This window comes from Rhinatrema bivittatum, chromosome 4 (genome assembly GCF_901001135.1).
Source record: "Rhinatrema bivittatum chromosome 4, aRhiBiv1.1, whole genome shotgun sequence".
NCBI classification, from domain to species: Eukaryota; Metazoa; Chordata; class Amphibia; order Gymnophiona; family Rhinatrematidae; genus Rhinatrema; species Rhinatrema bivittatum.
This window is the reverse complement of record NC_042618.1, coordinates 158,848,740-158,865,359: the sequence shown is the minus strand read 5'-3', so window position 1 is coordinate 158,865,359 and position 16,620 is coordinate 158,848,740. Positions and strand designations below refer to the sequence as shown.

The window sequence follows — 16,620 nt, the reverse complement described above, 5'->3', positions numbered from 1 at the left end:
AGTTCTTAGTAAATCGGGTAAAGACCCCCTCCTTCCCTCATCTTACCGACCTGCATCCTTCTTAAACTGCGACCTTAACATTCTAGCAAAAATTCTAGCCAATAGATTGAATATGGTCTTGGCCCTGTTAATTTCACATAATGGTGGGATTTGTTAGGGAGAGGGCAGCAGGCACTCACATCATCATACTCTTATTGGCCATGAAGTTGTGCCAGATTAACCGGACTCCACCCCTTGCAATAGGTTTTGATTCTGAAAAAGCATTTGATCGGGTTTCATGGTCCTATCTCTTCTCCGTCTTGGAGAGATATGGCTTGCGAGGAGCACTTTTGCAATACATTTGGCTATTGTATCAAGATCCAGTCTCTATTATTATTTCAAAAGGCTATCAATGAGAGGTTCACTTACAGCATTGAGTAAGACAAGGTTGTCCCTTGCCCCCTCTTCTATACATTCTTTCTATTGATCTTCTTCTGAAGGAAACTGAAGCCCATCCTGACATCCAGGGCTTTAGTGGCCCTAACTTAGAGGATCCTCAGACCACGGTTTTTAAGATGGCTGCCTTCGCAGACGATGGGCTGGTATTTCTTACTAAACCGAAAAAGTCCCTGACTATCTTACTAACTATAGAAGTGCAATTTGGCAAGTTTGCAGGTCTAAAAATTAAGCAAAACAAATCAGAAGCTATTGATATAGGTGGGGCCGTACGCCCTGGTTGGAGGGGGGATTTTCCCTTGTAATGGGTAAACACGCCATCAGATATCTGGGGGTTAAAATTCCACTAAATCTCGATGCCTTTTATACTGCAAACATAACACCTCTAATGGAAGGTATGACAAAAGCTATTACCTCTGGAGAAACCTCCCTTTGTTCCTGATGGGGAAGATCCATTTCATAAAGACGGTGATCCTCCTGAAATGCCTTTATGTCTTCTAGTGGACTCCTCTGTGGTTGAACAATCAAGGCTATAAAGTAGTAGAGAAGCTGTTGTGTACCCTTTTCTGGAAAGGCAGTAGGTTAAGAATTGCCATGAAAAGACTTATGAAACCATTAAGTCAGGGAGGCCTTAGTTGCCCTAATTGGAGACTCTATAACTTAGGGGTAAATTTTCAAAGCTACGTGCAGGCGCCAATGGGCGCGTGCTACCCGGTGCGCACATATGGATGCCCAATTTAATAACATGCATGCGCAGGTGCGCGCATGGTATAAAATCGGAGGTCAGCGCGCGCAAGGGGGTACGCAATTGTGCACCCTGCGCGTGCCGACGCCCGCAGCCTTCCCCCGTTCCCAACCCCCTAAACTAAACTCCCTTCCCATTCCCCTAACCCTCCCGCCCCCTAGCCCTAATCTAGACCCCCCCCCCGACCTTTATCCTACATTTTGCGCCTGCCTCCGGGCAGGTGCAGGTTGCACGCGCCGGCAGCCTACCGGCATGCGATCTTCCAATACAGTGGCAAATGGCCTCTGTGCTGGAGGCTTCTGGCCCCGCCCCTTTTTCGAAGCCTTGGGACTTAGACGCGTCCCAGGGCTTTACATGCATCGCCGGACCTTTATAAAATAGGCCCAGCGCGCATAAGGATTTTTAAGACTTGGCCCTTAGCATGTATTCTATGTTATCTTAAAGATGATCTACTTATCAACATTTATGCGAATGGTACACTGTTCCATACCTTAACCATTTACTTCATATAGAGAATAAGAAGATCCCATATTTATTTATTTATTTATTTATTTATTTAAAATTTTTATATACCGACATTCATCAAGGATATCACATCGGTTCACAGTGTAACGCAAACAGACGCCTGGGGTGGCATTTTACATCGAACAAATATAACATGTTAACAAGAAAGTAATTGAAGGGGGGGATATATAATGGGAGTATAGCATTAAATATTATAAACAAGATTTGCAAGTATATACAATATGTACATTAATTGGAGATAATATGAAATATAAATTTAGGCAGACTATGAAGTGAAGGGGGGTAAGGAAGAGGGGAGAGGGGAGGGAAAAGGAGGGGAGGGTGGCGAGGTGGAGAGGGGTAGGGGAAATTAGGTGTATGCTTTTGCGAAAAGCCAGGTCTTAAGCTTCCGCTTGAAAGTTTTTAGGCATTCTTCTTGCCGTAGTTTGACTGGCATTGTATTCCAGAGAGTCGGCTCAGCGATCGATAGCGCGTGGGCTCTAGTGGAAGTTAGTTTGTAGAGTTTAGGAGAGGGGATAGGCATGGTGGCGAGATGTGGGTGTCTAGTGGGCTTATTAGATTGGTGTAGGCGGAAGGATTCATTAAACCAGTTCATTTCAGGATTGTATAAGGCCTTGTGGATGAGAGAGAGAGCCTTATATTGTATGCGGGATGCTAGTGGGAGCCAATGCAGGTCTTTTAGAGCAGGTGTAATATGGTCATGTCTTCGTGAATTGGTCAAAATCCAGGCTGTTGTGTTTTGCAATATTTGAATGGGGTGGATGGCATTGTTGGGTAGGCCAACAATGCAACACATTTTCTTACTTCCTGTAGACAGGCTTGGACCTATCTTTGTAACCTTGTAGATGATCCCTCAAGTCTCTCTCCTTTATTGTCCATCTCAGACAATGGGGTTCTCACACCAGGGATAGGGGAGTTGGTCTTTCATAACTGGAAAAATAAAGGTCTAATCTTCATCCTCCAGATGCTGTCTCCCAGCGCAAGACAACTTCATAGGTTTAGGGACTTGCAAAAGTATTTTCTTCTTGCATCTAATGATTTCTTTTCCTACTTGCAAATATGTCACTTTATTAAGGAACATATCACCTCCTTCCAACCTTCAGAGGCCACACAGAATTTACTATCCATAGTTTTTAACAGAGGCAAGAAAAGTACTTCAGTCGCTCAGTTTACCAAATTGCTTTCCTCCCACCAAGGAGAGGAGGGATTAATTCGAGATTACAATAAATGGCAAAGCTGGTTGGGATTTCAATTATCATTTTCAGAATTCAAAGCCTGTTTTACCCAGGTTGTATCTCTCACAGGTAATGTCCTCCTTAGGAAATTGCAGTATAAATTTTTAACACAATTTTTCTGCACTCCCACCAACGCCTTCCAAGCTCACTTCTCTCCCTCAAATCTTTGTAATAAATGTAAATGAGAGATTGGGACATATGCTCATTGTTTTTGGTCCTGCCCCTTTATAATTAAGTTCTGGGAACAAGTTTGACTGCAATGTATCTGCATTTTAGGGATAGCTCTCCCTCCTAACCCATCTTTTTGGTTATTCAATAAGGACCGTGAGCTACCCCTCCTGCAAAACTTTACCCAGAAAGTGAGCTTAATAGGTAAGAAGGTGATCCTTGTAGGATGGGTGGGAGATTCAGAACCCCTTATAGATCATTGGTTCTAAAAGATGTTAATGTTATTCACTTTTGAATATATGATTGCTAAAACAAGCTCCCCCAGGCAATATGCTAAAATGATGTCGTCCCCCCAGAAACACCCCAGACTGCCCCTTGTTGTGCATGTGAAAGAAAATATGAATGTATTTTGACTTTTATAAAATATGGAATATGCAAGTAGATGATATTTACACACATATATACTAATTTTTACATGCCTGATGTTTTGAAAATTCACCCCAATGATTGTATATTTTATCATGATTATTTATTCTTATATCTTATAGGTGCCATTTTTTTCTGCATGCCTTCAGCTTTTAGACTTTATATTAGACAATTTACCAACCTCTGAAGCTGGCAGATATGATGAAAAATGGCCATGTCGGGTTTTGACTGAATGTGATTTTTGTATTGCATTTTATTAGTATTAAATTCTATATTTTCATCTGGCTATTTATATGTTCACTTATTTATTTACTTATTATTGTTGCTTGTGTGTGCTGTCACTCCATCACTAATCTTACTTTTCAGACTTCTGGTATTCATAAACAGACATATTAAAATATCATTTTATTTGTATTTCTCAGTTTATTTGTATTCATATCCTGCTTTTTAGCAGTTGATACAGGCAGGTTAGATTATTTATCTCTAGTTGCCATTTATTTAAATTCTTCTGGGCTAGTTCACCATTTACCACACCCTCTCTACTGGGATATTCTAACTTCCCTCTTTTGCAAATATTCTTGGAAGACACTTCCTCTGAATCATGCGCTTCTGAGTCATTATTGGCTTTCCCCCCATGAAATTATGAGAGGTCTAGAACGGGTAGATGTGAATCGGTTATTTACTCTTTCGGATAATAGAAAGACTAGGGGGCACTCCATGAAGTTAGCATGGGGCACATTTAAAACTAATCGGAGAAAGTTCTTTTTTACTCAATGCACAATTAAACTCTGGAATTTGTTGTGGTTAGTGCAGTTAGTATAGCTGTGTTTAAAAAAGGATTGGATAAGTTCTTGGAGGAGAAGTCCATTACCTGCTATTAGGTTCACTTAGAGAATAGCCACTGCCATTAGCAATGGTAACATGGAATGTACTTAGCTTTTGCGTACTTGCCAGGTTCTTACGGCCTGGATTGGCCACTGTTGGAAACAGGATGCTGGGCTTGATGGACCCTTGGTCTGACCCAGTATGGCATTTTCTTATGTTCTTATCTAGTTTAAAAGCTGCTCTATGACCTCTTTAAATGTTAGTACCAGTAACCAGGTTCTACCATGGTAAAGGTGGAGCCAATTCCATTGGAATAAGTTCCCCTTTGAACAGATTATTTCTCAGTTCATAACAAATCTAAAGCTCCCATTCTTGCAACATCGTCTCATACATGTATTGGGACTCTGGAGCTCAGCCTGCTTCTGGAGTCCTGTGCACAGAACAGAGCATTTCTAGAATGTAACTCTGGAGTTTCTGGATTTCAATTTCCCGTCTAAAAGCCTAAATTTAGCCTCTAGATCCTCCCTCCTGTACTTTCCTATGTCATTGGTATCCACATGTACCACAACAGCTAGCTCCTCTACAGTGGATTCTAAAATCCTAAGCAGGTGGTACATGAGGTCTGCTACATTCATACCTGGCAGGCAAGCTGCCAAGTGATCCTCTTGCCCACCAGCCCCCAGCTATCTACATTTCTAATGACTGAATCACCAACTAGAATCATAGAACTTACCCTTTCATTCTGGGCACGCATCACTGGAGACACATTCTAGGTGCAAGAGGAAAAGGCATCAACTGGCAAGCAGGTCTTACCAAGTGACCTTGATACCCCAAAGCAGCACAAGGGTTGCCAGACTGGAGAAGGCACTGCTCTGTTATACCCCTAAAGGTCTATATAAACCTACCTACTTCTGCTTCTCAAGACCTGCCACTCTGACCTGCAGAGATTGAAGTTGTTCTCTCAGAACCAGGCACAATTTGTACCAGATGCACACAACAGGAAGATAATCAATTCATATTTCACTGGTGCAAACGACTGTATAGCCTCCATTCCGCTGCTGGACTTTGATCTGCAACTTAATTTAGTTGAGTTGCTATAGTTGTTTAAAGCTGTTTAAGTGGCAGGAATGCTTAACCAAATAAAAAATACTCTTAAATTTATTAGGTGTGTTGTATAGTAGTTTGTCAATGACCTTCAATACTATTCAAATTAGTCAATTACTAAACTCAGTGTTAATTGCAGGTTGTTGTAAAACCCTAATTAACTTATTTAAAAAGTTTTTCCTCCTAATAAGGGTTACAATCTATATATATAAAAAATGTGACTAGGGTAGACAGGAATCAGACACCAGTGATTACTTACAGGAACTAGCACTCACACATTCTCAGAGCAAGCGACTTTTGCAAACTCTCAAAATTACTTTCCCAACACACATATATATAATCAGAATTCAATTTTAACCTTAAACTGCATACTTTCTAAGCAAAGAAATACTGAAGTCCTGCTTACCTACCAGCAGATTCAGCTTTTGCTTACAATAATCTCTTTGTGTTAGTGGCAAGAAAAAAGGCAATCATCTAACAATAATTACTTTCAAACCGGCATGCAGGCACACGTTTTCACATGTCGGCCCGCGTCAAGGGATGCAGCTATTTCATAACTTGCACTCATATATGCAAACAAGTTATAAAATAACCTGGCCGCGTGCACATGTGTGCCAAATTTTAAGTGGGTGTGCAAATCCCACTTCTACCACGTAAATCAGGGGATTTTAATAGGGGCACATGCCCACACCAATCCCAGCTTACCAGTTCGTCCACCAGTTCGCCAGGTTAACAACTAGGTCCTCCAACTCCCCTGGTTTGATAGCCTATACTCCATCCAGTTACCCAAGACCTTTTAAGCACCTAAGAAATGGCTTAATCCTTTTATTAACTTACACGTCATCCATAGCAGAAAGCAGAGTTGCTTACCTGTAACAGGTGTTCTCCTAGGACCGCAGGATGTTAGTCTTCACGCATGGGTGACATCATCGGATGGAGCCTGGCATGGAAAACTTATGTCAAGGTTTCTAGAACGTTGACTGGGCACACTAAGCATGCCCTATATCATGCATCCAAATGGGGGTCCCTCTTCAGTCTTGTAACATAGAATTACAATAAAATGAAAGCAAAAAATAGGAGAAACCCAACTCCATGGGGTGGTGGGTGGGTTTTGTGAGGACTAATATCCTGCAGTCCTAGGAGAACACCTGTTATATGTAGCAACTCTGCTTTCTCCTAGGACAAGCAGGATGGTAGTCCTCACACATGGGTGAATCTCTAGCTACAGGCTGCTCCCCAACACAAAAGGGGACCAACAAGCACCAATCAGGTGCCAACAGGCACAACAAACACAGTGCTCGGCCTATGTCCAGAGGCATCGGCACTGGTGACCCTGGTGCCGGCTCTAGAAAAGCTGGACGGGGGCTGCAGGCTTCAATGCCCTTGCTGGCCTCAATAGGGCTTTCTCCTCCTCGGAGGAACCAGCAACAATCACCAGATCAGTCGGGGGAAGCATTGGTGCCTGCCGAGCATCAATGGCCTCCTGGGAACCGGCACCAACTAAGTCAGTAACACACTAATGTGTATATTCAGCTGTTCCAGCACTGGTTCCAGAAGGGAGAGCGTGGGTATCAGCACCATCTGTGCTATTGGCTCGATGCCCAGCAGAGCCCGCTGGACTGCGCTCTAACTCCTCTTCGAAAGTTGCAGATGCCAAAACTGACTGGGAGGCAGGATGGGTGACCAAATCTTTCTCGGATCCCTGAGGTGGATCAGTGACTGACACCAGGACCCGTGGAGACCATCGCAGACCCCTGGCATCGATGGAGGATGGGCACTCCTCACCGCGGGGGTCATTTCAGGGGCATCATGACTTTCACCGGCGCCGACCCAAGCCCAGCACCATGCATCGAAGTTGAATGGTGCCGATGCTTCCTCGGCTTCCTTGGTGCTTGGCCTGTGCTTTCCCCAATGTCCTTGACCTGGAAGAGACCAACATGGGTGGTCCCCGGCACCCCTATCCACTGACAGCATCGACAGGACCAAAAGCCCCGCTGATGTCGAGAGCTCAGTGGTCTTCGGTGCGGCTCCAGGGTCCTTCGGTGCCAATGCCGCTGATGCGGATGGCTAGGACTTATTTGACCTGAAGAGCTTCATCTTGTTGAGTCGAGCGTGAAACCCCTTTGGGGTCATCTGGTCACACAAGCAACAACCCTGGCGTCATGCAGAGTATACACACATTGTTTGGGTCTGTAATGGACATAGTCCTTGGGCACTGGGGGCATCGATGGAAATTGGACACGGCCATGCTGATACGAACAGAGGGGGAAAAACGAAAGGTAAGGACAGCAGGCGACTGATAGCAGCTGACACCGAGGCACTGCCGTCACAGGGGGAACGGAGGTGAAAAGAAACTTACTGAACCATCGAAAAATCTGATTAAGAGGCTAAAAGGAACTAGAGAGGGACCCAAGTTGAAGAAAAATGCAAAAAACCTAAAATTGGTTGGTGGAAAAGTTTTCTAAGGCAATTCTCCGAAGAAAAGCCATGAGTTCACTTCACCACGAGTCAACAGCTCTGTGGAAATAAAGAGACTGAAGAGGGACCCCGCATGGACACATGGTATAGGGCATGCTGGGCATGTTCAATGTGCCTAGTCAAAGTTCTAGAAACTTCGACGTAAGTTTTCCGTGCCGGGCTCCATCCGATGATGTTACCCATGTGTGAAGACTATCATCCTGCTTGTCCTAGGAAAAGTAAAGTTACGTGGCAGGGAACCTCAGTGCACAATGGGACATGTAAGTATTTATATGCACATCTCTTGGCCAGGTCCTGAAATGCCCATGCCCTGCCCAGACCACACCTACATCCCCTTTTGGAAAATTTTGAGTTGTGCGCATCATGGCATTTATGTGCATATATGGGCACTTTTAAAATATAGTGGGCGTGCTTAAGCCTGATTTCTTCACGCATCGCCTGATTGATGTGCAAACCAGTCTTTTAAAATTTGCCTTTTTGTAAGGAAGGAAAGAACAGAAATAGGTCAATAATTAGGGCAGTATGCTTGATGGAAGGCTTCTTTAAAAAGGACAAATTATATAAGTTTTATAGATATCAATGACTGTGCCAGAGATAAAAGAAGAGTTAAACAAGAATTAATGGGAGAAGCAGCCTAGTGGTTAGAATAGTAGACTGAGAACAAGGGAAGCCAGTGTTCAAATTCCACTGCTGCTCCTTGTGACCTTGGGCAGGTCATTTCATTCTTCATTTCCTCATGTATAAACTTAGGGAATCATTTGCTAAACTGCTTTAGGGCTTTAACATACAGTATTTGATTGTTATTGTGTATTTGAAATATTACATGCTAATTTTATTTTTCCACTAATGTGCATATAAATAAGCAAATCTCATGCAAATTTGGGCTCCCTTCAGCTTTTCATGCTAACATAATGTGTTTTTAATCCAATATTTAAAAAAATGGGAGAAAATAGCTACAGCTTTCGAGTTGTAGTTATATGAATTTTGAACAAAATATCACACGATATTGGCCAAATTTGTGAATTTTTTCCAAACATTTCCATACACGCCTACAGAACTCTGCGCCTATAAAAAAAACAAAAAAAAAAAACTTTCCTACCAGGCCATGCCTCTTTGAGCCACAATGTTAGGCCAGTATGCAGTGGTTTTGACACACTGGATGCTAGAGGCAGCTAACCAGCAGTGTCAAAAGGGAAGGGAGACTGAAATGCCACTTAGGGAAGTCCCAGCACAGGAGGAAGAGGAGCGGTAGATGCAGGTGGGACGGCAGAGGATATATCTAGGATCACCACACAGGAGTCCATGCAGGGCCCATTGGGAGCAAATCTTTCATCCATGCACCACATTACTGGATCTTGCAGAGGAAGAGGTGCTGATGAGGTACCACATGAGCTCAGAGGCCATCCTGGCTTTATATGAATGAAGAGTTCAAAACAGACACAGATCCCATACTGTTGAGCTCCCTCCATTTCATGGCTTCTGGCTCCTTCCAAATTATAATCAGTGTTGTGGAGGGCATGTCCAAGCTAAATTTTCCAGGTGATCGCAACAGATGTTGCAAGGCGTATGCAGCTGCATTTGTGCACATTAGATTCCCCACTGCAGGTCCTGATGATGGGTTTCTATGCCATCGCACAATTCCCCTATGTCTTGGGGGATAATGGCCGCACCCATGCAGTCATCCTATCAGAGGAAGGAGTTCTACTGCAACCAAAACATCTTATACTCAATCAGTATTTGTTTGAGTCATTAAGCAGTGGCTGCAGCACAACAAACTATCACTTAAGGTATAAGACTGCTTCCATGCTATCTCCTTCCATAGTATTTAATGTATACTGTATGTCTAGAAAATATGCGCCAGCCGTGGCAAAGCTCACCTTTCATGCTTTGTGCTTTGAGTAGTATTTTCTATACATACTCTTCACAGCCTGACATCACTCTACATTGATGCTGTGGAGTAAATGGAAGGGGTAGAGTGAGGACCTAGAGTTGGGGATTGCACCTTTTCAATACAGCTTTTAACTCACGAGTCTCTGCCTTACACTCTTAAACACCTGTCTCTCTAAAAACAAACATTCTCATGTACACTGTCTGGACATGGTAAGCCCTACAGAAAGGGATAAACAAGGAATGTTCATTCATATTGGCAAAGCTGATTATGTACATAAGAACATAAGAAATTGCCATGCTGGGTCAGACCTAGGGTCCATCAAGCCCAGCATCCTGTTTCCAACAGAGGCCAAACCAGGCCACAAGAACCTGACAATTACCCAAACACTAAGAAGATCCCATGCTACTGATGCAATTAATAGCAGTGGCTATTACCTAAGTAAACTTCATTAATAGCAGTTAATGGACTTCTCCAAGAACTTATCCAAACCTTTTTTGAACCCAGCTACACTAACTGCACTAACCACATCCTCTGGCAACAAATTCCAGAGCTTTACTGTACATTGAGTGAAAAAGAATTTTCTCCGACTAGTCTTAAATATGCTACTTGCTAACTTCATGGAATGCCCCTTAGTCCTTCTATTATTCGAAAGTGTAAATAACCGATTCACATCTACTCATTCAAGACCTCTCATGCTCTTAAAGACCTCTATCATATCCCCCCTCAGCTGTCTCTTCTCCAAGCTGAAGAACCCTAATCTCTTCAGCCTTTCCTCATAGGGGAGCTGTTCCATCCCCTTTATCATTTTGGTTGCCCTTTTAAATCTTTGAACTTTTTGTTATTGAACATTTAGCCACTCCGACAAAGGAAAAATATAGAGTCCTCATAACTTCTCAATCACACCTGTACAGTCAAGAATTCATTATAAAGTTTCTAACAATAATATTTAATAACATCAACCTGAATAACAACAATCTACTAGGAATAGCTTTTAAACCCCACAACCCCCTGCGAACCCTCAATTCACAGAATAAAAGCCTCCTCGAAATCCTGAACTTAAGAGACTCTCACTTAATGCTATCTAGAGATAAGAGTGATCTCAATTGCTGGCCCAAAACTTTAGAATTCCATGCCAGAAGAACTTCGAACATTACAGATAAAAAGAAATCCAAAAGTGATTTAAAAACTAAATGCCTTCCACTTAACTGAAACACCCAGTACCCCATGACTAAGATAACCTATATATTTCTTGTACAATAAAATCCCCTTGCAATTCCCTTTAATCCCGCTCTGTCTTCATATTTGTTATCTTCTGTTGTATTTCCTCTGTTTCTATGAATGTTTTCCATCTTGTAACACACATTATATTTCATGTTTTATCTGTTAACCATTATGAACTAGTGATTCTCACATGGAATGATTGTATATAAAACATTTAAATAAAATTAAAAAAAAACATGTAAGTGTTCCATTCACCAATACTTAATAGCACTGATATGTAACGTTTTGTGTAATCACTGAAGTGCAGATCACTGACCAATATATAGGTGTCTCTTTGACATTTTACATGTAGCATGTATGTACATATTGTTAAGCCTATGGTATGATCTGCAGGAGCTGCAGTCAGGAAGGAACAAAGTACTTATAAGTGCACATTCTCCATTAGGCTTTGCTAGAGGGTAGTAGATGCAAAAATATTAGCTGGTTCAGCATAATGGTCTCTTGGCTCTGTATACAGTATAAAGAAATGATCTTTTGAAAATGATTTGTCTTACATGATTATGTTTCAGCAAAGCTGAAAATGATCATTAACATAGTACACATAGACCTGCATACAGAATGTTCCATTGTCAAAAACTGGGGTAGATGTTTGGGTAAATGGAGTTGATAAGATACATGTAGTCTGTTACATGTAGTTGGTTTTCAATGCATATCCTGAATAGTTATCTTTTGCCATATCATTTAGGTTGATAGTAATGGACTTAATCAGATGTAGTAGGGGTGATTGGGTAATGCAAAACCATGGTTCTAGCAATAATCTTGTTCATAATGGTGTAGCATGTTGAAAGTCAAACACTAGTGCTATTACCTGTGCAACAGCTGAGAACATCAGGTGTCAGTTTGAATCATGTATAACTCTGTGTCACAGATGATTTTGTTGAAAAATGTAATCAAAATTTTAGTACTGAAAATGAATTGTCAGAAAGAAAAAGTGCATACTTCAAAGTCAACCCATGGGATTTCACAGTGACTATTCAGTAGGGTCATATTACACATAAACCATGGCACAAGTAGATAAGCTACTTATACAACTTTGTAGTTTTAGAGACAAGGACTAGATCACTTCTCCTCTTTGTAAAACTACATTTACCACCTATCCTGTTTAATTTTCCAGTTTAAACCCTTTTTACATAAGACATCCTGCCATTACAGTCTGACAAATATTTTAGTAACTTATGCTGTATAAATGCAAAAACTTGTTGAGTGATTCCTTTAAGAAATAAACTTAGCTGAGCTAAAGAAAGGCAGAAAAAATACTTTATAGTCACACACAAATTTTTTTTTAATACTTTCGTACAGGATATCTTTATCAACTTTTTAAATAAATAACAAGAAATATTATTTCCAAAATATAAAGAGATAATTTGGTGGTGCAATAAGTAGCAAGATACCCGGGTAAACTTACTCAGGTAACTTTAGCAAAGATATTCAACGGGAAAACAAGTTCTGCTGAATATATCTGGTTAGGTTTGATGTTATCTAGATTAGTTTACTAAGATAACTGTAGACTTGCTCTCAACCATAACCAGAGTTACCCTGCTGAACTTAGCAGGGTAGCACTGAATATCACTGTTACCCAGCTAAGTTTAAGTCCTAGACTTGGAAAGCTTTTGCGCTGCCTCTTTTAATCTGGGTATGTTTAAGCTGGGTAATGACTTACCTGGCTAAAACTCATCCGCTGCGAGGGGCAGAAAATTCAAAGCATCAGGTTTATCTGGTGTAGTCCCTAACTTAGCCAGAAAAACCTGTTGAATATTGACCTTTAGGTAAAAGGAAGATAGAAGAATTTACCTGTTAAATGGGAAGATTCCCATAAAACTACATTTGGCTCCCATTGTAGGAGATAAACAGGTCTCCCTGAAAAACAAAGTGATATCTGAGAACAAAGAAGGAACTGTTAATGTTTAAAAATTTCTCCTTACAGAATAAATACTAATTTAAAAATGTGTTTCTTTTAAGGCCTTGATTCAACACAACACTAAACTCTGGACTATAAAATACACAAGAAAATAGGATTCTCTCTACATTTGACATCAAGAGACTGTGTCCTGGCTCTTTTAAGTATATTTTAGCAAGAATAGTTTAAATTATACAATCCTTCAGTACCAGGACTTCAGTTTCATGAGTTATGGACTAGATATCTTTATGACTGAAATCAAGTGTACTCATGGACCTATTGTCACAAATTTTCATGAACAGTTGGGAGCATGAGTGACTAATTAAAGATAAAAAAAAGTAGCTCCTGTGTAGTATTCAGGAGTGTCCGACACATTGCCCAGCCCAAGAGATCACAGGTATGCAGGCATCTTCTGACAGATGGGTATTAAGTCTTCCACAGTAGGCAGCTTTGTTCAGACTCAGACAGACAATGACTAGGTAAGACCCAGGAAGGCAAGTCCAAACTAAGTTCCAGGTCAGTAAGTCCAGGTAAAGAACAGGAAAACATATTCTCAGCAGAGATCCAGGCAGGCAACAATCATGGAAGTGATCCAGACATGTTTTCCTGTTGAGCCAGCGAAGAATTGTGAAATCACCAGGTTTATATCATTTACCAATCAGGGCAATGCTTCTCAGGAACTAATAGGGCAAATCTCCTATGGCTCCTTCTTTCTTCCTTGTGGAAGGCAAGTCTCTCAGTTATTTCCACTAACTCTATGAGTCCTTATAGCTATCTTGAAAAATATCCCTGTCTCCTGTCCCTGGTACCACTTACTCAAATCCTACTGATCTATCCATACACCCCCTTTTTAAGGGTCACTCATGAGGCCCTTGGGTTTGATTTCTGAGGACACCTCTGATTAAACTCCTTTCCCAATCTATTTACATGGATTTTATAGGCTGGGTTCAAAGTCTGATACGCCGAGCCATATCATTTTCAATCTGTCAGGTAATGCACGGCGCCCTAATCATATTCACATTCAAAATCTATTTCACTACAAATCCTTGGTTTTCCCTTTACTAAAACTGGACATGGGAGTGAGTGGTATTTCCTTCCCCAGGGGAAGGATTCATGTAATGCAGTTTAAGCACGGAGACTTGGAACACGAGGTGAATCTAGAATGTTACTAGAAATCATACTTTGAAGGTCACAGCGTTAATTTGTATTTTTACTCTGAAAGTCCCTATGAACATGTGGTTTAGCTTGGCCATTGGTCTTTGTGTTTTCACATATCGTGTTGATATCCATACTTCGTCTCCTGCCTTCAACACATGGGGTCTCTTACACAGGCGATCTGCTTTGGTCTTCTGTTCTTCCTTTACTTACAAGAAAGACAAATAGAGAGGTAGGTAAAGCACACAAATAAATAGGAAAACAAAAGAGAAAGAAAAAATAGATAAAACATATGAATATTTAAAAATGTGATAAAATATTACAAAAGCATAATATATATATATATATATATATATGTATTTGTATTTCTTATGTTTTGAGGGGTTTTTTGTTCGTATTATATTTTTATTATTTTGATGATAGATTTTTTTAGTTTCTTGATAAGAAACAAGGATGATAAATTATATAATCACCCCTGAAACAGACATCTTGTTGAAACATGGCCATGTCAGGTGTATTGAATCCATTACTATGCTAATTTTATGTTAGATTTGTTATTGTAATTATGCTTTTATTGATATTAAATTTGTAATATTGTATCACACATTTAAAAATATGTATTCATATATTTTGTCTGTCTTTTCTTTTGTGTACCACTCTTGTTGTCTTCTTTGCTTACTCCAAATTTTATCTTAACTGGGTCTGTTTCTCTGTTATTAGCTTCACTCAACCAAATTCTGCCAAAACCCTGGATTGGCCCAGATTTGATATAGAACAGTGTGTGGGTTAAATCCACAGTTATCCCTAAATGGGGTAACTTGGGTACAAGAGTGAATAATAGTATTGTACACAAGCTTAATCAATGGCATCAACAGTCCAGTCAGCCTGATTAAAATTCCAGTAGCATCTGAGATATGGTTCAGGTACATGATTCATCTATTTTGTTTGACTGCAGGTCTGTGGGTGGTTCCTGTATTTCCAGGAGTATGGTTATTTCTTGCCAAAACTATGACGTAAACTGAACTCCCTGGTCTGACATTAAGTGTCAGGGTAGTCCATGTAGCCTATTTGCTTTAGAAACTAAAGTTTCTTTGTTGTGATGGCATCTTACCACCAAGATCATGCAGCATCTTTGGGAAAATGGAATTCCACAATAAAGTCTATGGATAACCACTCCCAAGGACTAACTGGCACTGACAGCGGGATCAGCAATTTCTGATGGCATGTTCATTTTGGTGGTGAAGAGCACACAATTTTTTCAAGTTGGGGTGCAGGTGCAACACTGCATTGATGCCCTGGAATCTATTTCTCTTTCTATTAAGAAATAATTTCTGATGTTATTGTTGAGATCAACCTCTTGGAGCCTCATACTAAGACCTCGTGATCTAGAACTTTTCACTGAAAAAGGGGTAGATTTTGAAAAACTGCGCGATCGCGTACTTTTGTTTGCGCAGCAGGCGCAAACAAAAGTATGCTGGATTTTATAAGATACGCGCGTAGCCACGCGTATCTTCTAAAATCGGAGCGGCCTCGGAGGGAAGTCTCTTTCGCCCTCCCCTCACCTTCCCCCTCCCTTCCTCTACCTCTACCTAACCCACCCCCCCCGGCCCTATCTAAACCCCCTCCCCCACCTTTATCCATGGATTTACGCCTCCCGGAGGCTTTGAAAATCCGCCCGAAAATGTTTACTTCTTGTGCATGTATTTCGCTGACGTATCTAAATGTCTCGATCTTATTTTTCCTCTCTCTCCTTTCAGGCAGGGATCCACAAATCCTAAGATATAAAAATGTAGGTCCTTCCAGGACCTAAATAGGATTTTTGGTGCAGACACTGAACCATTTTGATAGTCTTCTCTAAAAGAGCTGATGGCGTATTGACCATGGGCCAGATCTTAAAAAAACGCGCAGGCGTAGATTTGTTCGCGCAACCCGTCACGAACAAATCTACGCCCGATTTTATAACATGCCCGCGCAGCCGCGGGCATGTTATAAAATCCAGGGTCGGCACGCGCGCAAGGGGGTGCACACTTGTGCACCTTGCGCGCACTGGGGCAGATTTTAAAAGCCCTGCTCGCGTAAATCCGCCCGGATTTATGTGAGCAGGGCCTTGTCGCCGGCACGCCTATTTTCCATAGGCCTGCCGGCGCGCGCAGAGGCCCGGGACGCGCGTAAGTCCCGGGGTTTTTTGTCGGGGGCGTGTCGGGGCATGTCGGGGGGCGGGGCCGATCGACGCGGCATTTTGGGGGCGGGACGTGGCGTTTCAGGGGTGGGCCTGGGGCGGTCCGGGGGCGTGGCCGCGCCCTCCGGAACTGCCCCGGGTTGCGTCTCGGCGCGCCAGCGACCCGCTGGCGCGCGTGGATTTACTTCTCCCTCCAGGAGGCGTAAATCCGTGGACAAAGGTGGGGGGGGTTTAGATAGGGCCGAGGCCGCTCCGATTTCGGAGCGGCCTCAGAGG

At 41.8% G+C, this 16,620-nt stretch overlaps 1 protein-coding gene across 8 annotated transcripts in view; it reads right to left on the bottom strand.

Annotated features, from left to right (window-relative positions):
* The window catches only part of NOVA1 (NOVA alternative splicing regulator 1), a 583,803-nt gene that overhangs the window by 339,204 nt on the left and 227,979 nt on the right, over nt 1-16,620 (bottom strand). For 4 of the 8 annotated variants that reach the window (XM_029599011.1, XM_029599014.1, XM_029599016.1 and 1 more), the window contains exon 3: nt 12,905-12,970. The exons of the other annotated variants lie outside the window; for them this stretch is intronic. In XM_029599011.1, the coding sequence (XP_029454871.1) occupies nt 12,905-12,970 (66 nt within the window). The remainder of the gene's footprint in view (nt 1-12,904; nt 12,971-16,620) is intronic. 8 annotated transcript variants of the gene reach the window in all.